Raw genomic sequence first — 20,578 nt, 5'->3', positions numbered from 1 at the left:
GCTAAATGACACGTAATAATGGAACAATATTGTATATTAACAAGAGAATATTAACGGAAATAAGCAGTGTTTTTCTGGTGTAGTTGGTTGAGGTGGAGCTCATTTTGAACTATTAACTAATGATTATTCTCATCATGGATTAATCCGCTGTTATTTCCTCTTAATGGAGCAATTGTTTGACACAAACAGCCACAACGACCCTGAATTGTGTCCAACCAACAATCTGAACCTCAGCATTATTACAACATATTAGAATGAGAAGCAGTGCAACCTCCCATGTGTGACGGTGGAACCATTAAATATTTAAGCATTAAAATAACTTTAATCAAAATAGTTTCAGTTGAGTAGTTCAAGCATTACATTAAATATATTTCACATGTTCTGTGTGTAAAAATCTCATCTGTCTCTCCCCTCGGTTGTTCCTTCTGTGGCTGATAGGTGAATGGACACACTGGATGCTCATCCCGATCTTCCTCCTCTTCCTCGTACTCATCATGCTCTTTGTTGTTGCTCGCACGAAGTATGGAAACAAGCTTCGACAACGGTATAACACTTTTCTTGCATGATCCTATGCCTCCTTCACGACCACATGAAACATGAATGAATGGTTGGTTGACCTCTGACCTCTTGTGTTCACAGATTGAGGAACAAATTGGGACTCTGGAAAGCTAGCTCAATTTGAAGCAGAATTTTATATTAATGTAAATTATCAATATTTTTAAAATGAACTAGTACACTGAAATTTGCACTGTGTATCTTTTTCAATTTGAAATTGAAGTGTGATGTGAACCTTTATCATAGTTTCAATATTAGAACTTTTAAAGTTCCCAAACGATAATGAAAAATCCATGTATACACAACTTTGAGTATTTCTAAGTCGACTAACTCGCACATGAGGTAGAACAAGGGGCGGACTTGCCTGCTGCCAGCTATTTGTTGTCAAATTTCAAAATGTTTTCAGGAGAATAAAAACATATCAAATTACCTGCTCTATCTTTTGGTTTGCATCATTTTTTTGGTGATAATTTAGTCTCCAAAAACCTAGTAATGTATTATTTGGTCACCCTCAACATGCAGTTACTCACCTCTCGACTCCACCGAAAGCTGCAGATAACTTAAATGAATCTGCCGACTCCAGTCTGATAAATCAGATTTCTCTGCTATTAATCGCAAACTCTGACCACACAGTTCTACCAAAGACCTACTCTACTTGATGAATGTAGTTTCTTTGCATGTTCAGATTGCAAAACACATTGTAATGCATAGATGAATAGTAAAATGAGATAAAGATAAAAGAATTAAAGTCTACTTTTACCAAGTTTGACATTTAAGTGATGATTGCACGACTAATTACAATACATTTCTCAAGGATCATTCTGCATGAGTATTATGCTTTCGGTACATATTTTAAGCCAAATATTTTTGTACTTTTACGAAGTAATGTTAAGCTGTGGTTTGATCGGAGTCACTGGTTTCCAAATAAACGATGCATCTGCTTCTGGCTCTTCTGAATAAATACAACAACAGCAAATGCAGTCCATAACAATCGGTTCCATCGATTCATTTTCTTGTGTTTCTTTGGTAGTACTACTACTCAGTATCTGTATTCATATTATCACTTCAAGAAAAACAATTAAAGGATGGTTCATATTAAATATGGAGCTTTATTGCATATCCAGGTATTGAAACATAAAAATAAAATGCACTGTACAAGGTTAAAATAATTCAAGAGCAAAACAACATTTTAAACTGGGGACAATCCCACAAAGAACTTTTGCCTCCAAATATGTCCCTCTGCTTCAAAGTGTGATAGTGTTCTTGATCTGAGGAGTTTGAGGCCATGACACACAAAGTACTTAAAAACTAAATTCTGTTGGAGTTCAGTTTGTACAACTCGGGGGAACAATCTCACGCGGTTCAGATAAAGGAGTCTGACGAGGAGCCTGTCAGTCGGCCTTCAGGGCGTAGAGCGCGTCGTCCTGGCTCACGTTGAGGCGGACTCGCAGCAGGACTCCCAGGCGGCTCGGCTCCAGCAGCAGCAACCTGCAGGCTCCCAGGCGCTGGCACACCGCCAGGCCCTCGGACACGCTGATGGGCTGCAGGCCCTCCACCCGGCACAGAGCCTGGTGCTGCACAAACACCTGGCACACGGAGGAAACAGGTGGGGAGGACATTGACTCGGGGGTGAGGGGAAGTGGGAGCTGAAGGTTACAGCTCGACCCGTCTTGGAACCCACCGGCGATTTAACGCCGGTGTGTCCACGCTGGACTTTTACGGTGTGATATTGTGATATTTACTTCTACTTCAGAGAAAAACCTGGTCGGACGCAGCACTGTATAAGAAGGAGAAAGCGAGAGAGAGAGATGTTTTACCTGTTGGAAGGTGGCCTCCTCCAAGCCCAGCCGCCGAAACTCAGCGATGACCGCCCGAAGGAAGAGCTGCTCCTGCAGCGACGCGCACCTGAAGACGCACGCTAGTCAAGTCACCTCGTCGCATCTTGTACGACGCCATCGTTAAACGGGACCCGGAATAGAGACTCACTTGATGGCCGTGATGTAGGCGGAGGAAAACATCTCGTTCAGCGCCTCCATCACGTGACTCATTCCAACCAAACCGGCGGCCGAAGGGTCGGCGGCAGAGTGCTCGCAGATCTCCGTCGCCCTGCGGCAGATGTCCAAGCATCGGCGAGCGTCGCCCGACAGCGCGGCCACCTGGGGGAGGAGAGAGGAGGGGAGGAGGTGAGGAGGAGAGCGTACCTGCAAGAATGTTGGGGTCAGAGAGAGAAGGCGGGAGAGTGGCTTACCTTCCTGGACACCAGCTGGAGAGCGTCCTTGTCGAAGGCCTTCACCTTGTTGAGCCGGGACATGATGATCTGCTGCAGCTGCTTGAAGCTGTACGGCTGGAACGACATCCTGGTCAAACCCTGGAGACAGTCAGGAAAACAAGCTCAGGGTTGGGCTTTTTTGTGTGTGGACCAGATAATGACCTAAATCCCATCATCTTCTTCCATCGTAAACAATACTGATATCCAAGGGGCCGCTTGTAGTTCCGGTCCCTCACCAGTCTGCTGGCCACTCTGTTGATCATGATCCTCTCCGGCAGGTCCATGGTGTTTGCGATGGTCAGCACCACCAGGCGGGCGTGACGCCGCGTCGGCCAGTCAAACAGGTTGTACATGACGTTCTGCTTCCGGGTCCATAACAGGTCCAACTACGAGCCCAAACACCAAAAAAGGTTACCGTGGGTCACCGACTTCACAGCTTTCGAAAAACATGTTGCCGTTTTCGGTCTGCCCTTAAACCATGTCCATTTTATTAATATGTATAATATGGAGTCAGTGTTGGCGGCTTTGTGTAAACACAGCATTCAAAACGAGAGAGAGAGAGAAAGCGCCGATGGTCGAGCGAGTAAGAGCAAATAAACCATCGCAAGTGGGAACAGAGCTGCGAGTTACCTTTTTTTCTCTACTTTGACAGATAGAACGTATGATTGACCATTTTAGTTTCAGTCTGTGAAGTGTTTCCAGATTTGTGTCAAGCAGTACAACTGACATGTCCTCACTTGAAAGGGTTTGTTGTGGTGAACAAATCCTCAGAGTTACAACAGTGAGCAAGACAGAGGTGACTCACAAATTGTGGTTCACCAGCGTGATATTGTTCAGTGAAACTGTGACTCAACTTGAGTGCAGTCATTTCACTCAGATTCTTGGCAATCTAGGTTTCTCAGATATATTTTTACCCTTTTATTCGTACCGCGAATGTGAATCTGTACAACTGTAGGAATGTTATGACCCCTCAAGAGTCTAAAAGTGTCTCGCACTCGTTCAGATTTACATTTTTAAAAATCCGTGGCATTATTCCTGTAAATCAAATAAACGCTCATCAATATGATATTGAGCTCGTACTTCGTCCACCAGCAGCACGGTCGTCTCCTTCCTGGGTGCAGCGTTGCCAAATCTCTTCTCCAGCAGAGCTGCTGCGTGGTCGGCTGTGGCCTTCTGACCCGTCAGTTTCTGCAGAGACGAGAAAGTTCAAGTTAATGACCACCACGTTTTAATCCAGCTGGAGCACAATTTACTTCGAAAAGTTAAGAAACGGATCAACGTTCGCCTTCATTTCCAGGTTAGCCTAGCTTAGCACAAAGACTGAAAGCAGGTGGAAACTGCTAGCTGTAGTTATTGTTGGTGAACTCACAAGAGACGGATTAAAAGAAAGAAGAAAAACAAGAATAGTCAGAATCTGTGCAAAAATAAGATGAATTTGACATTAAAACACACAACTGGTAAAGTATCATGACAGGACTATGGAGAAAAGCTGCTGAACATAACGGACCATAGCAAATGAATGTCACAGGAAAGAAAACTAAAATACCACGGTGGATTCCATGAAATAGTTAAAATCTAGCAAAACAAAAAAGGCATTATAAAAAAATATTGGTTATTTAGTAGAAAGTGAATCTCTCGGAGTTGAAACCGACAGGTCGGCCATCACCAGAACACAACCAGCAGCAGCTGAGCTTGTTGACGGCCTAAATATCCTCCATCACGTGAATCATACCGTTTATTCTGCTACTCCGATTTTACGTCCGTTCAGTCTCAGATTTAACGACATCTGCCGGCTGCTTCTTCAAAAAAACATTCACACGGCGCATGCGCTTTGGTCTCCTGTGAGAGGTTCGCTGGCCTCACCTGCAGGATCTGGACGTAGGCCTGATGAGGATCGGTCATCTTCATCCCGTTGACCTCGATGAAGTGGAAAGGAGGGATCTCGTCCACGTCGGCCGCGTGCTGCAGACAGCGCATCACCTCCTGGACCGTGGCCGTCTTCCCCGTGCCCGGCACACCCGAGATGTACATGCACCTGAGATCCAATCGACAACAACAGCGCGGCAGATAAGAGAGAGGCAGTAAATCCATCTGTGCCTTCGTTTAAAACTAACGCCCGGAACAAAAAGGAGGTTAAATGATCAAAATACATTACATCTGAATTCAAAAGATGGTAACATTACTGGGTTTATAGCATTTATTTTAGGTTCTGGGCATTAGTCAAATGTTAGCTTCTCGTTCAAATAGTCGTCAACCTGGAGGTCAGCAAGTAATTGATTAATTAATTTATCTTTTTGGTTTGGAAGAAAAAAAAATATTTGAAGATGTCACACTGGAAAATAATAATAAAAAGGTGTTCTGATTCACTATAAATTCTTTTTCCAAACAAATAATTTAAAACTATTAGAAATGGACGAAATTCTTGGACTGATAAACAACAATTGATCTATTTGTTTAGCCGATCTGGACACAATGATAACGCAATTTTACAAATGGCAAAAGGGCAGTTTGTCGTAGACAATGGAAGAAACCTAAAGCACAGCTGTGACTTCTGACTGACTCTTAAAGTAACTCCAGGAAACCAAACCATTAATATAACGGAAAATAATCAAATAACTGCTTGTGAATAAATGTTCACAACACTAACTATAACTGAACGTTCATTTATTGGATGACAATGTACAAGCCTGTGACCCATATGTAAAGGTTATGGCTAATTTGTGCATTTTCTTATGAAATACTCAAAACCTCTTGAGCAAAACGGAAATCAATTCGCAGACGGGTCTCACAAACCGTCCCTCGGGGTGGGACTCTATCGTTTGTAGGTTTTTCTTGTTGGTGCCAATGCGATCCTGCGAATATCAAAAGACACCAGGATCTGGATCTGGATCTTACCCCCCCGTGCCGTCTGCGATCTTGCTCTCCACGAAGCTGTAGATGTCCTGAAACTCCTGCTCCCTGCAGGGCAGGGACTCTGGCACCGAGGACACATGCAGCCTAGAGAGACACAATCACGTGAACAAACATTATTGCACACGTGGTTGACGTTCCACTCAAGTCTGTTGAGAGTCTGCTTCACACTTTGGTATTTAGGCAACCTTTAAGATTTAAAAAAAGTAGATTCTGGTCCTTTGTGATGTTTCTGTTTCTAAGAAAAACAACAATACTTCGGAATGGAAAGAATACGTGTATGCGTTTCCTGAAAAAGAGATTAAAAACAGTCAACTACTTCAGGCAATTACAACCTCCTAATAAATAACTAAATTAAGTTACTGAAGTCTGCAGGACAGGAACAAATAAATTATTTTCTGGACAGACAAATCTCTAAATGTACTATCCCACTGCTCTAAAAAGAGCACTGAAACAATAAGATCAATTATCTATAGCACTGAACTTTAATAGCCCACTATTTTGATCATCAGTTAATCTCTTAATCAATCAATCGTCCATCGCACAAAATCTTCATACAGACATTTGCTGGTTTTAGCTTCTTGAACGTGAGGATTTTATGCTTTTCTCTGTTTTATACTGAATGTCCAGAGATTTGAAGACGTCATTTGAGATGCTGGGACTTTTCAATGCACTCTATTTTTCTGGAAATCTTAAGTGATCATAAACATATTTGCCTAATTAATCAATGATGAACAATAATGTTTTAGTTGCAGCCCTGAAATGCACTTCGAAGAAATAAAGCTTCAAGTTAAAATCGGTGCAGGGAAATGTAGTGGATGCAGGTGTAAACAAAAAAAAATCAGGATTCTTTGATACTATCATGATGATTACTGCATGATGAATTCTGCAGTTTGATGTTCAGTGTTGATACACTGATGTTGAAACGGTTGGAATCATTATCCACACTACCTGTGTGTCTTCATCATGCAGAAAAGTGGCGGGAAAATACTCTCTGCGTTCTCAGGACTTCCTGATGCTCACCGTCCCAAATGCCAGAACGGAAATGCGAAAAAGGGCTTTTGTGTACTCTCTACTCTCATCCTGGAATATGTTGCAAAATAATGCAAATAAAAATCCAAGAACTGATACCACATACTGCTTTAAAATATAAAATGAAAGAAATGGAATCAGGTTCCCAAAAATGTCAATGTTTCTTAAATGAACTCGGTTATGTCACTGTCTTAACTTTTAGTATCTGTTCACTTGTCTTGTTCTCTTGATGTTTAATCTCAATGGGATTTACCTGGTTAAATAAAGGTTTAAAGAGAAAAAAAAAGAAAAAATGAGTTGGTGTGTTGCGTTTTACTTCTTCTTCTTTCTTTGAATGATGGCTGGTTGACATGAGGTGAACATTTTGAACAACAGTACATAAAGAGATGAGGGTCAGAGGTCACCGACTGCTGCGTCTCACCTCGTTCTGGCCTCCTCCAGAACATTAGCGGGCTGTCGGGCCGGCAGCGACCTGCTGGGGATGTTGGGCACGGCGCGATGGGGAGTCCGCGGCGTGCCGGGTGTGACCTGTGCAAATATGAAACGATTAAAAAGGAGAGTGGTCGAGAAAAGAAACCGATGGACCGATGTTTGTTTGCGTTCGGGACGTTTACCTTCTTGTTTGGAGTTTTTCGCGGCGTTCTGGACAAGGAGCGAGTTCGCCGCTTCGACTGAGGCGTACGAGACCCGGCCGCAGCATATTTGCCCTTTTTGAAAACTACCTCCTCATCACTATCAAGCCCCGCCTCCTCCTCCTCCCCATCGTCATCATCCTCACTGCTGCTCTGGAGCTCCTTCTTGGATGGAACAAACTCCTCCTCATCCTCCTCTCCGTCCGAGTTCAGGTCCTGCAGGTTGTCCAGAAGATTCCTGATCATACAGAAAGAGAAGCGTCAGTACTCTGAAGTCCTCCACAGGAATGTATGAATGGATCGATCAGCGGACTGAAAGGCCGATGGCGCCCTCTCTGCTCTCACAGCTGTTTCCTGATGCGAGACGCAACCAGCTGGGCCGACTTCCTCTTCGAGCCTCGCAGCCCGGTGACCGGCAGCATCGGAGAGTCTTCATCATCCACTTCGGCCCTGTCCACGTCACACAACAGGAGAAGAACGTCATATTTTGATGGTACGGGGAGTCGGGTGGAAATGGGAGATATCATTTTGAGGATTTTGATGTGATATTCTGGCATGTCAACAGAAAGAATAGTGTTGCCATGGAGGCAGGGAATTAGCTGTGGGCTATAACCCGAGCCTCGTTTCTTTGCCTTCTGTACATTCGTTTACATTTTTAAGAATATGCTGAAATATCCATTAGCAGCTACTGCTTGCAGGGTAATGAGGGACGAACAGAATCACTTTGATACTGAAGAAAACTTAAAAAAACATGAAGATTCTCAGGCAAGTTCTGCTTCGGCAAGGAGTGGATTTATTGACAGGTCATGAAAGTAAATATGTGTATCATGTCTCCGAGTTCAGGTGTGATGATTCCCAGAAGGAGTTGTGTCTTATGTCTACTCACAGGACTCCCAGGGCTGGTTCCTTCGGGGTTTGTGGTTGGGTTTTTTGAGAAGGCGTGGTAGCTCTGCTTGAAGACATTGGATGTTTGGGGTTACTTAAATGCATTCAATAAGAGAGAAACCAACCCATTAATGATTAAGTGATGTGTGACTGTTCACACTGAAGACTTCAGCCGGCCGTGCACTCAAACCTCAAAGAATATCGACATTTTAAATAATTAAAATCACCCCGTACATGTGTCAGCTACAGGATCTCTCATACACCCCTGGTGTTGTACTCATAAACATTAGATTATTACATTGCAACTATGAAGGTAGATTTGCTTCTTTATTATGCAAACTGAAAAAAGGTTTTGAGAGCAAATTTCTGCTTTCAAAATAAAAAAACATTTGCTCTAAAAAAAAACCTGTGCTCTCGAAACAAAAATCTACGAGTTGAGTTTGCACGTAGTGGGGGGGGGGCTTACGCTGCTGAAGCGAGGAGTTTCTATTGGTGGGTTTGACTTATATGATCATATTGCTTCGTTTAACTGTGGCAGCACTTCACTTTGTTCAGGTTAGTGCCGTGGATTCTCCTTTTAAATAATAAAAAACAGGTCTGTTGTGTTGACATGGAGCCCCATGTTAGCCAATGTTGCATGCATCAGGTTTATTAGTTATTTTAAGAGAGCAGATTTTTTTCTAGAGCACAGGTTTTTATTTCTAGAGCATTGTTTTATTTAGAGATAATTTTTTTATTTTGAGAGCAACGGTTTTAATTTGAGAGCAGAAATTTGCTCTCAAACCTTTTTTTCTTTTTCTTCACATAATAAAGACAAATCTACCTGCATATGCAACCACGAGGCATGCAGTGTGACTCACTTCTGCTCCCTGGTGGCATACTGCCGCCTAGGCGTAGCGGTTCTTCTGGGCGTCTCGACTGAGCCCGTCGGTGGCCCTGCCTCCATCACCTCATCGCCCTGCTGAGGACTGTCATCCAACAGAAGAGGAACCAGTGAGTCTGCACGTTTAAAACAAGTCATCTCTGGTCGAAACCAGATCAAGACCTGTGGCGAGGTTGCGGATCGCATCGAACTGAATAGATTCCCCTCTGCTCGGCCCTACTTTTCAAAGCGAGAGGGGAAAAAGGTCAGCGGCCCTGGGGTAACGAAGAACCAGAAAGGCTCACGATAGAGCCGGAGTCTGGTTGTGTCCATTCTAGACTAATGTGGCCGGCTCTGTGAAGAGGACCATGTAGAAATTAATTAATCAAACTAATACAATGTGCAACGGTTTACACCGTGGAGCACGGAGCTGTTACCATGCTGTGAACATTTAGTGACGATCGCGTGGTTATTAAACAGTGCGTCTATGCTCGTTTAGTTAAAGCATCTCTCACCTTCTGGAGTCGTGTCTGGCTGGTGATGCCGGACTGTTCCACTCGGAGAGAGACACCTTGTGGAGGACGATGGAGGACGGCTTCAGGGAGAAGGTGCCCAGAGCACCGGAGGCTTTGTGGGGATTCCTGAGGGGGGTGAGGCTGTGGGGGAAGGACAGGACCTGAGGGGGGGATTCCGACAGCCTTCGGACAGCAGACTTCAACTCCAGCTCCAGCTCCTCGTCCAGCAGCTGGCCCAGGATGTCGTCGCTGATCATCGACTGCGTCTCAGAATCTGACGGGGCGAGGAGGGAAGACATGACCGGAAGAATTTTTTTTTAAATGATTGTAATAAAAAAGGTCACGTGGACAAAAGATATCGGCCACGACTGGTGTACGATATCTGTAATTAGCTCAAATACGACCACCAGAGCTAAATGTGCTGCATCACTCACTGCTCAGCTGCAGTTTCTTGCGGACGCCGGGCGTCCCGGACGAGGCGTTCCTCCTCGTGGCGCTCAGACATTTTGAGGCCGACAGTTTGGTGACGGAGTGCAGAGACTCCGCCTCGGCGACGAAGGCCTTGCCCGCGCTCACGATGGCCCGGCTGGGTCTCACTTCCCCTCGCGCGGCCCGGCGCATGACAGCGAGGTCCGGAGTCGGCAAGGCGCGGAAGGTGGCGCCCTGAGTCGCCGGAGCCGCCGCGGGCGGGGAGCAGAGGGGTGAGGGAGGGCGGGAGGGCTTGGGACAAGGAAGAGGGGAGAGAGCTGGAGCGAGTTCGGAGGGCCCCAGAGGGGAGTCCAGCTTTCTGAAGGTCTTGGAGTCCCAGGACAGCTTCACGTACAACGTGTCCCCATCGCTAGAGTCCGGGAATGGAGCTTCTGCATCGAGGTGCATCACCTTTGAGCAAAAGGACAAATACTTTATCCCACAAAACATTTGTCCTCTTGCCTCCAGTAGTTTTATGTCCTTGCAGACAGCTTATGTTATCAGAAAACTGAATCAGTACGGCAGAATAAAATTAGGACAGAATGATTATTAAATAGAGCAACGAGTAAAACGAAAAAGATGTGGCAGCTTGGAAAGAGCAACTCGGAGACAAAGATTGTGTGAAACTCATGACAGGCAGGTAGAAAAGACCATATCTGATTCTACTGCATCGGTTTTTACTTTCTTGTTGTTACCCCAGCTGACAGACAGAAACAACTGAATCTTATTGAGAGCGTTTAGTTCCACTTCTCAAAAATCCGAAAACAAATTATCCTAAAAGACTCTTATGTACACGACGTCTTCAGAAATGAACCCTTTTCCTACAGTCGACATTGCGGTTACAGTGATCCCCCGCTTGTATGGATCAAAAAGCTTGGGACAGAATCATTTCCATACAAATGCTGTTTAACTCATTATTAGGTCGTCCACTTATAGTGATAATTTGGAGTCTAACAGAGAAACTACTATGACTTCACGATAACCCTTCAGCTTCCGGCCGGCTAACTGGTGTTAAGGCGCATCATAAAAGGGGGGAAAGGAAATATTTTTCTCTCAATTAAAGCGTTTTTACATTCCTTCCGAAACTTATTTAAAAAAAAGATTGTTGCGTCTTTTGCGTTGCCTTGGAGCCCAGAAAGACCAGCAACCGCTTAATGTCACCTGCACAGGTTTGAGGATGGACTCGGCGTCGACCTCGTCGTCACAGCTGCGACCCTGGTAGTAGAAGATCTCCTTCGCGTGAGGCTCTCTGCCCAGCATCTTCCGTTTGCTCAACGGCACTTCGGACACGCGAACAAACCACTGAACCACCGCCTTCTTCTGCTTCCCGCTCTCTGACACACGACGAGAGAGAGAAGACATTCGGCGACATGTCCTCGAGGACAAAGTCAAGTGTTGCGTCATGTGATTGGGACTCACCGTCACCAAACAGCCTGATGACTTTGGCCACGTACGGGCAGTCTTCGTCCTCTCCTTCTATGAGGATGTGTTGGCCGATCTTGATGACGGTGCTACTTGGGAGACCCTCCACGCTGATGGCCAAAGAGCTGAGATTTACAGATTCAGATTATTAATATACAAAGCCGATCAACAAAAGACGCATGATGTATGATGAAAAATTAACTTCGCAGTAATTTAAGTAATTAAAAATGAGCTCCACCTTTAACAGCTTGACTAACATTTAATACAATGAACACACTAGGCATCAATTATTATAAACTAATAATATTATGTGTATTGTTCTAAAATGGGCCACTCTGCGTTATGAGTACAGTTAGTACATAAAGTATATTAACACATTGGTACTTTTATTGAAATTCAATTGCGAATGATCCAAATAGATAAAACACCCAAGATAATATAAAGTAAAACGTGATAAGAATAGGAATAAAATAATGTTATGTTTTAGCAACTTTATATTTCTACTCTGTTACACCCGACAGCTTTAGTTACTTTACATATTACAGGACGTCCTCTCCTTTCTGTTCCACGCATCTCTTGATGGGTTGATTTTGTGATAAAGTGAAGGATGACGTGCCGCTTAAAGCGTCGAGGAAATGTACCTACTTATTTCTTGAGCTTATAATAAACTATTTCAAAAGCCTTTTTAGATCAGCTGGAAAATAATGCATCGTCACACAGCTGAACCCAGGAACGTATTTTTAAAGATACGTGGTTCTGGCAGCACAGCGACAAAAATGATGATGATGATGATTGTATAGAATATTTTGCATTACTGTAGATTTAACTACCCAACTGTATAGAAAATGAGTACAATTACCACAACCTCAAACATTTATCATGACCACTAAAATGCAACGCACACGTTGATGCAGCAGTAATGTGAATCCAGAAACACCAAACGTAATAGTACAACACGAAGAGGGAACTTTTTAGTTCGATGTGAATACTTTTCAATTTTTAATTCTTATGGCGTTTTAGGTTTTCTGCTTCTAAAAACAAACACGCTTAGAACTCACCCATATTCATAGGTTTTTAACTTCCTGTTGAAACTTAAAGGCCTTCCACGCCACTCGTAGACTCGTCTGACTCTCAGCCTGGTGAAATACTTCATCCTGTGTCCTCGCAGTCGGCTGCACGAGCTCAACAAGACAAACAACAACCAGGACAACAGGAGGACTTGTTTTTGTCCGTGTGTCTGTTTTAATTCAAACCCCGCATTGGAAATGTCCACACAGTCGGTCTTCAGACAACTCACAGCACCACTCTGAGTTTTCCCGCGAAAATTGCGTAGTTTCCGTCTTCCTCTTCTTCTTCTGTTTAAAGAGCTACAAAGAAACGTTATCAGGACATGGTGCCCTCTGCGGTACAGGAGGGTATTACATCACGAGTTTATGTTCTGTAATGCTGCGAAAGAAGAGATATGTTAATTAATATATAATAAGTCCAGGTGGAAAGATAAAGTCATACATATACATATACATCTACAGAAATAGTCTCACATTGTTCCAATGCAATGTTTTGAATTATATATAGTTATGATAAGATAAGATATTCCTTTATCAGTCTCACAGTGGGAACATTGCAGGACCACAGCAGCGGGTGCACATTAGAGCAGTAGTAAAAGATAACAAATACAATGCATATACAATATTACAAATACAAAGGAATACAATATATATATATATACAACGTAGTGATTAAAGTATATTGTAAGCAGGTTAAAGTGTTCAATATAAAGTTTGAGTGTGTTTAACTGTTTTAGTGGTCTACTGCAGTTTGCTGTGCCTGACAGTTGTGGCAGAGACCTGCACGTTCTACTCATAAATATAGAAGTGTGTTCTGGCTTTGTATGGTCAAGCTCTTTTTCCTATTTAGTAAAAAATAAACAATAATTCGTATTCGTACATTTGTAACTGTGGTTTTATTTTACTTGTTTTTTAAATCTCCCTGCACATCCACTTGTATTGTTGTTGGTTCGGATCTAATAAACTCCGCTCATCATTCTTTACGCAGAACAACAGCGACACCTGCAGACAGAATGATGCTTTCATTCTGAAAAGAAAACACAGGAAGTTACAATTATACAGCTTCCGGTGGTGAATCCCAGGCGGTTGCCGTTGTGCTAGCATAGTAATTCATTGTTCATTCCGATGGCAAACAGAACCGTTAAAGATGCGAATAGCATCCACGGTACCAACCCGCAGTATCTGGTGGAGAAAATCATCCGGACTCGAATCTACGAGTCTAAATACTGGAAGGAGGAATGTTTCGGTCTCACGGGTGAGTCGCGTGTTAGCCAGCGAGCTAACGGCTAGTAACGTGACCGACGCTAACTCTTCCCTCATTCAAGCATATTTAAAATGTACAAAAAGTGTCGGGCATTTTCTCTTTGACGTTTACGGAACCGCATGTGTCACTTTAGTTTAGTTTAGAGCAGTGCGCACTCTATATCTGTTTACATATCTATACGGTGTGATCACGCTAAGCTAAGCTGGTTGATTCACGTCACTACAGCCCGAGGTGTAAACTCATGTAAGGTTAGTTATCTGTTTCTTTTGTCTGACCAATAGCTAAAAACATCGTAAGACATTCACTTTGCAACGTTGTGAGACCGATCAGGGCTGCTACTAATGCGTATTTCATTAACGATTAAGCTGTGATTATTTATCTAAAGCTGTAAGCAATGTGTCTGTGGTGTGTTTTACTTAAGTGAAATTGTCATATTGGCTTATCCTTAAAACACTTTTTGCGACATACAGTTGGGATTTATCGTTTGCTTTTGACCAGAGAATGATCACAACTTAAACACGTTGACAATCCACCCACATACTATTTTCTACTCTCTTCCTTGGAAGTGAAATATAATTGTAACACCATACAAATGCATATTTGAATACACAAAAGTGAGTCTACATCCAGTTTGTTTTGTGTCCCGTTGGTTTCGCGATGGCTGATGAACTGAGTGTGTGCATGTCGTGTGATTCACAGCTGAGCTGGTGGTGGACAAAGCCATGGAGCTGAAGTATGTCGGTGGAGTGTTTGGGGGAAACATAAAGCCCACTCCTTTCCTCTGCCTCACGCTGAAGATGCTGCAGATTCAACCGGAAAAAGACATCATTGTGGAGTTCATCAAAAATGAGGATTTCAAGTGAGTTTTTATCTATTTGGAGAATAAAGTTAACACTGGCTCTGTAGTCCCTTCACCCAAAAATTATGTTGGCACACGACTTGCTTTTCAGATGTAAAAAACAACCGGATTTATTCGTTAAAAATCAAAAATGGGGAAAGTAGAAAAATATGTACGACGAGCACAATTTCAGAATCACATTTTAAGAAAATAAGAAATTGTGGAAACTATAGAAGTCGGTCAGACAGCCATGGCTCCTCTACGGGGAAAAAAGTGAGGTTTTCCGTGTACAATATACAAACAGGATGTGTGAAGCATAAATGATATCTGCTTTGTTGATATTTTACAATCCTTCTGCTTCACTGTCTCTCCTAGATATGTTCGTTTACTTGGAGCGATGTACATGAGGTTAACTGGCACTGCAGTGGATTGCTACAAATACCTGGAGCCGCTGTACAACGATTACAGAAGAGTCAAGAGTCAGAACCGAAATGGAGGTAGAGTTTTTGATGAATCAACTCAAAGTCGGCACATTGTTTAATATGACACAATGCACAATGGAATCAGAACAGTAGTTCCCTGAGCCGGCTGGTTGTCTATTTTCAAGCCAAGAAGTACACTGGAGATCTTTTAAAGAAATATTCTTTTGGAAATTTATTCATATATATTTTATTAGATGTGTTACGCCTAGCTTTACATAGATAGTGGAAGCGGGAGGAAAACTAATAGCCTTCCTCCATGACAGGAGGAAATGTCCACCTATCACCAGCGAACAGTTCTCAGATTTACATTGTTTATTTGCTCATACATATCGAGAAAGGAACGAGAGTCGTGCATCCTGTCACCGACTCTACCATAAGTATAACGTTGAGTTTGAATTCTGGATATTAAGATGAGATAAGCCCTAACTGATCCACCTTAATTATATGGTGCATTTATATTGTGGGTATTCCGTTATTTTTCTGATAAATAGGTTGTATTGTGAGACGGCCTGCAGACTCTCATTCAAATTTTACACAAGCTACCAAACAAACGCCAAACCAATTTCCCACCCGACTTTTGTATTAAAACCCTTGAATGGCCCCCACAACTGAAAAGTTGGCTAAAGATTTAATTACGCTTGTAACATTTTCTCTAGTACAGTGAGCGCTTTCGTTCTTTTGCTTTACTAATTAAACTCTAGTTCGTGTTTATATGATGAGACTGAACCCAGATTATGTTGTGAATTTTTGATCATATATATTTATTTTGGTTTCAGAGTTTGAGCTGATGCACGTGGACGAGTTCATTGACAACCTTCTTCATGAAGAGAGGATGTGTGACATCATTCTGCCTCGACTTCAGGTACGATTACGCCTCGTCTTTTCACACACGCGACTCGATTCAAGTGCCCACACAACTGATGTGTGTGTGTCTTACAGAAAAGACACGTCCTCGAGGAGGCTGAGATGTTAGAGCCACGTATTAGCGCTCTGGAGGAAGATCTGGATGAGATGGAGAGCAGTGAAGAAGAAGATGAGGAAGAAGATAAGTAATAAACCTTGCAGAACGCCATGTGAAAACTGGTTTCCCGTGAAGGAAAAAATATACTATTCAAATTAGTTTTTGTTCCAGTTTCATTTTTTTCTTCCTAAAATTTTTTAAAACGGTCTTTTTTTTTTTAAAACCCAAATCAAAAATTGGGCGTCTTTTTATTAAAAATATTCCTCTTGGGAAAAAGAGTTTTTTGGTTTGGAAAATAATTTGTTTTTGTTAAAATTTCCATTAACTAAATTTTTTTTTTTTCCCCCTCACCAGGAGTTAAAAAGAGTCAAAAGAAGGGTAAGGAGGAAAGCAGGTCTCCCCCCCTCCCTTTTTAAAGACCTCGTTTCCAACCCGGGGGTTTGTTGTTTTATTTTTTTCCAAAAAAAAGTAAATTTTTTAATTTGTTTGTTGGACCACTAAACCTTCTTTTGGTTTTTTTCTTCCAAAGCCCTAAAAGGGCGGGTAGGGTTTTGTTTTGCCGTTTAATCACCCCATTCCCACCTTTTATTATTTTGTGGTTCCGCCCGGAGAGACGCCCCCAGAAGGGACCCCTTTACCGACCTTTTTGGGACGCCAATTTAAAATTTTCCCCAGGAAAAGGAAAGGGAGCCAAATTGGGCCCTGAAATGAAAAAAAAACCCTTTTAAAAATTTTTTTGGTTTTTGGAAGGGGTTAAATTTTTAGAGGAGGATTTGGCCTTTTTTCCCGATTAAATCAGGGATTTTTTTAATAAAAATAAAAAAATTTTTTTAACCCCTTTTAAAAAGTTTTTAAAAAAGCCCATCAAATTTTGGGGTACTTTTAAAAGGGGTTCTTTAGGTTTTTTATTTCCCAAATAATTGACAAATGTCTTCATTTTAAGCAATTTTAAACCAACTTTTGACCCAAACAATTTTTTAAAAGTTTTTTCCCCCTCGAAATGCACCCAAATAAAAGGCCCAAAACCAAAACAGCTTTTTCCCAATTGGTTGGGGGAATTTAAAGGCCCAACCCAAAATTTGGTTTTTTGGGTGGGGTAAAAATTGTTTTTTTAATTATTTTTTACTGGTTTTTAAGAGTAAAAAAGAGGGGGAAACCCCAATAAAAATAAAAAATACATTGGGTTCCCCAAAAGTTTTAAGGGGGCCAAAACCCCCAAAATTATTTCAAAAATTTTTTTTTTTTTTAGTTTTTTAATTTTTTGGAAATGGTTTTTTAAATGATCCGTAGAAAGTTTCTTTTTTAAATTTGATTTTTAAACATTAATATATTTTTTTTCATTTTTTTAACCTTTTTAAACAAACCAACGCACGAATTCCCCCCGGGGGAAAAGGGGTTTTTGTTTTAAACAAAAGTCTTTTTTATGAACAGCCTTAAAACCTGGACACCCAATGGAAAAATTTCCCTCTTTTAAATTTGGTTTGTTCCCTGTTCTTTTGGTTTACCTCAAACTAACGGGTTTTTTTTTTTTTTAAACCCCAACAGGGTCTTTTTAAAAAATAGGTTTTTTTAAGAGTGTAATTTTTGTTTAAATTTCCATTCCCCTTTTTGTTTTTTCAAAAAATTGGAAAAGAAAAAAAACCATAAATTTTCTTTTTTTAAATTTGCCCAAAAAAAACCCAACTTGAAGAAATTTTTTTTAAATTTTATTTCAATTTTACAATAAAACAGTTTGGCCCATCCCTTTTAAAATTTCCAAACCCTCAGGTTTAAATTTTGGTTTACCTTTCAATCAAATTGACCTTTATAAAAAATTTTTTTCCACCCCAAAGAGATTTTAAAAGGGACGGGGTTAGAATTTTAAATCTTTTTAAATTTAAAACTTTTCTGTAGAAGGAAACCAACCATAACAGGAAATAAAAACCCTTGTTTAAATTATTTTTTTTTTGGGAAAATTTAATATTTTTTTAGAAAATTTTTTTAAAAATTTTTAATGCCCTTTTTTTTTTAAGTAAAAAACCTGCCATTTTAAAAGGTTTTTTAAAAACTTAATAAATTTTTTAAAAGGTTTTTAAAATTTTTTTTTGAAACCTTTTTTGTTTTCCCAAATAGGATTAGTTTTGAAAAAACACATTTTGAAAGGTTTTAGAAACCCTTTTTTTAATTTTCCCGCTTTTTTTTGACCCCAAAATTAAAGGTTTTCGAAACCAAAAAGGGATTTCAAAAATTTGGGTTATTTAAAAAGGAACACGGGTTGGAACTTTTGTTCAAATTTTAAATATTTTTTTTTATTGGTTGGTAAAAAGTGTTTTTTGGGGTTCCAAACCTTTTTGCGGGTCCAAAAACTTCTGGTCCGCACCTGCCAAAATTTGATTTGGGTTTTTTAATTTTTTTTTAAAATTTGGTGGGTTTGGGAAATCCCTCCCGGGAATTTGTGCCCGTTTCTTCTTTTTTGTGTACAACTAAAAATATTTCCATTTAACAATTTTAAACATTTTCAAAGCCCAATTGGGGTGGAGTTGGGGAGTTTGAACAAGGTCATAATAAAAACGATTTCCGGGAAACCCTTTTTCCGCTTTTGGGCCATTTCCGGTGCCTGAGGGTTTCCAAAATTTTTAGGGGCCAAAAAAACCTCTTACCCTTTCGTCTTTCCTTTCTTTTCCATTGCCCGGTAGCAACAGGGGGAAAAAGAATTTCTTGGATCCGCCCCTTGGGGACTTTATTTTAAAGTTTTGGTGGGCCGGAAAACCCGTTGCTCTTTTAAAACACTCACTCCCTAAACTTTTAACGGTGAAAAAATTCCCCCAATTTTTTTTCCGGCGAAATTTAGGGTCTTGGAAGAAATTAAAGCTCTTTTGTAAACTTCATCGGGGGGCCAAAAAAAGGTTTCCAAAAAACCTAGGTCTTCTTTTGGAAGCCGTTTTAATTTTGATGGGTTTTTTAATAAGGGGTTTTTCATGGCCTTTTTCCCTTGCCGGGTCCCCCATTGGGGTAAAACCAACCAATTTTTTTTTTTTAAATTTTTTCCGGGACCTTTTGTTTCCCAATCGGGCAAAAAGGCCCTTTTGCGGGTTTTAAGAAATTTCTTTTTTTTACCCATTGGTTTCCGTTTTTTTAAACCCCTCCAGGTTTGATGTGCCCAAGGGGCTTGTTTCCCTCCCCTTCCAGGGTCCCCCAGGTTGGGTCTTTGGACGTTTAAAATTTTCTTTGGTTGGGGTTTTCCTTTCCGGGTAAGGGGCCGGGCAGGGCCCCCAGTTTTTGCCATTATTTGTTTTTAAATTTTGAAGGAACAATAAAGAAAAGAAAAATAAAATCCTCATAGGTTCTTTAAAATATGCTTTTTTTGGTGTATTTTTAAAAAAAAATTTTGTTCTTTCCATTTTGGGAAGGGAAGAAGATATAAATGGATTGGGACCCTTTCCCCAGGAAATTAATAAATAAAACTTTTAGTTTTAAAAAAAATTAATTTTTCATCCCTTGGACCTGTAGGGGTTTTAAAATTTTCCCCAAATAAACCAGTTTCCCCTTTTTTTAAAGGTTCCCAAGGAAAAAGGGAAAGGAAGGGATTGGGGGATTAAAATGTAGGGGGCCCCCTTTGTTTGGCAAAGGAAATAAAAAGGGAGTAACGGGAAAATTTGGTGAAAAAGGTTTAAGAATTTGGAATCCGGTTTTGGAAAAAAGGGGTAGGAAAAAAGGTTTTGAAAAAAACCGTTGAAAAAAGGTGAGGGGATTTTTAAATTCCCCTTTGAAAGGTAGGTGTTTTCCCCCGGGTTTCCCAGGGGGTGGGAAAAAAAAGGGGGGTTCCCGGGGAAAAACCAAGTTTTGGTTTTAAGGGGGAAGGGGAAGGGGAAAGGGAAAGGGGGGGTGGACCCCCAGGGGCCCTAAATAAGGGGAAGGTTGAATTTTGGGGAAAAAAACTTTTCCTTTTTTCCCCAAAATTTAACCGGGTTGTGGGTTGAAACAAAAAAACCGGGTTGGTTAATTTTGGGAAAAAATACATTATTTTCCATATTTTTTTATTAAACCTATGGAAAACTTTTACAAAATACTGGTTAATTAAATTTTGGTTTATTTTAAAAAAATTTTTGGGAAGGAAGAAAAAAAATTTTAAGGACTTGAACCCAAAAATTTAAATAATAATCTTTGTTTTTAAAAGGAAAATAAGGGTAATCCCCCGTTTTTTTTAAAGGACAAATAAACATTTCTAATCTAAAGGTTGAAAGGAAAAAGGAATAAAAGGTTTTGGGGGGTTTTTGGGAAAAATTTGGGGCCCGGAAAAACGGAAAAAAAAGGGAAAGGGAACCGAAAAAGGGAAGGTGGGAAAGAAGTTAAAAATTTTGGAATAAACTTTGGAAAAAAAGAGAAGAAAAAAAAGGGCTAAAAGGCCGAAATAAAAAAGGATTTTTTAAATCCATT

At 41.0% G+C, this 20,578-nt stretch overlaps 2 protein-coding genes across 3 annotated transcripts; one reads left to right on the top strand and one right to left on the bottom strand.

Annotated features, from left to right (window-relative positions):
• Nucleotides 1–1,644: 1,644 nt before the first annotated feature.
• Nucleotides 1,645–12,841, bottom strand: LOC130194356 (origin recognition complex subunit 1-like). 2 transcript variants are annotated; one of them, XM_056415330.1, is made up of 18 exons: nucleotides 12,609–12,841; nucleotides 11,548–11,675; nucleotides 11,290–11,462; nucleotides 10,095–10,539; nucleotides 9,661–9,934; nucleotides 9,144–9,251; nucleotides 8,285–8,350; nucleotides 7,744–7,848; nucleotides 7,381–7,636; nucleotides 7,188–7,294; nucleotides 5,720–5,821; nucleotides 4,688–4,859; nucleotides 3,905–4,012; nucleotides 3,061–3,210; nucleotides 2,804–2,923; nucleotides 2,542–2,711; nucleotides 2,373–2,460; nucleotides 1,645–2,141 (listed from the first exon to the last, which is right to left on the bottom strand). In XM_056415330.1, exons 1-18 carry the CDS (start codon nucleotides 12,701–12,703, stop codon nucleotides 1,947–1,949), a joined length of 2,862 nt encoding a protein of 953 aa, XP_056271305.1. In that variant the 5' UTR covers nucleotides 12,704–12,841; the 3' UTR covers nucleotides 1,645–1,946. The 2 variants fall into 2 exon arrangements, with proteins under 2 accessions (XP_056271305.1, XP_056271306.1); XM_056415331.1 differs by having other exon boundaries at nucleotides 8,285–8,347.
• An 853-nt stretch (nucleotides 12,842–13,694) lies between these two features.
• Nucleotides 13,695–16,254, top strand: LOC130194148 (pre-mRNA-splicing factor 38A). The gene is made up of 5 exons (XM_056415039.1): nucleotides 13,695–13,872; nucleotides 14,581–14,740; nucleotides 15,095–15,216; nucleotides 15,978–16,063; nucleotides 16,141–16,254. The coding sequence occupies exons 1-5, from the start codon at nucleotides 13,743–13,745 to the stop codon at nucleotides 16,252–16,254; spliced, it is 612 nt and encodes a 203-aa protein (XP_056271014.1). The 5' UTR covers nucleotides 13,695–13,742.
• The last annotated feature ends 4,324 nt before the right edge of the window (nucleotides 16,255–20,578 follow it).

Source organism: Pseudoliparis swirei, chromosome 5 (genome assembly GCF_029220125.1).
Source record: "Pseudoliparis swirei isolate HS2019 ecotype Mariana Trench chromosome 5, NWPU_hadal_v1, whole genome shotgun sequence".
Taxonomy (NCBI): domain Eukaryota; kingdom Metazoa; phylum Chordata; class Actinopteri; order Perciformes; family Liparidae; genus Pseudoliparis; species Pseudoliparis swirei.
This window is presented reverse-complemented; position numbering and strand designations above follow the sequence as displayed.

What these genes read in the sequence shown, in the direction of transcription:
- LOC130194356 (XM_056415330.1), bottom strand. Translation starts at nt 12,703, where the DNA reads ATGAAGTATTTCACCAGGCTGAGAGTCAGACGAGTCTACGAGTGGCGT. An exon ending in TCTCGCATCAGGAAACAGCT is followed by an intron (nt 7,637 to 7,743) that starts GTGAGAGCAGAG and finishes CTGTATGATCAG; the next exon opens with GAATCTTCTGGACAACCTGC. An exon ending in CCGTGCTGCTGGTGGACGAA is followed by an intron (nt 3,211 to 3,904) that starts GTACGAGCTCAA and finishes TTGGGCTCGTAG; the next exon opens with TTGGACCTGTTATGGACCCG.
- LOC130194148 (XM_056415039.1), top strand. Translation starts at nt 13,743, where the DNA reads ATGGCAAACAGAACCGTTAAAGATGCGAATAGCATCCACGGTACCAAC. An exon ending in GAGTCAGAACCGAAATGGAG is followed by an intron (nt 15,217 to 15,977) that starts GTAGAGTTTTTG and finishes TTTTGGTTTCAG; the next exon opens with AGTTTGAGCTGATGCACGTG. An exon ending in TCATTCTGCCTCGACTTCAG is followed by an intron (nt 16,064 to 16,140) that starts GTACGATTACGC and finishes TGTGTCTTACAG; the next exon opens with AAAAGACACGTCCTCGAGGA.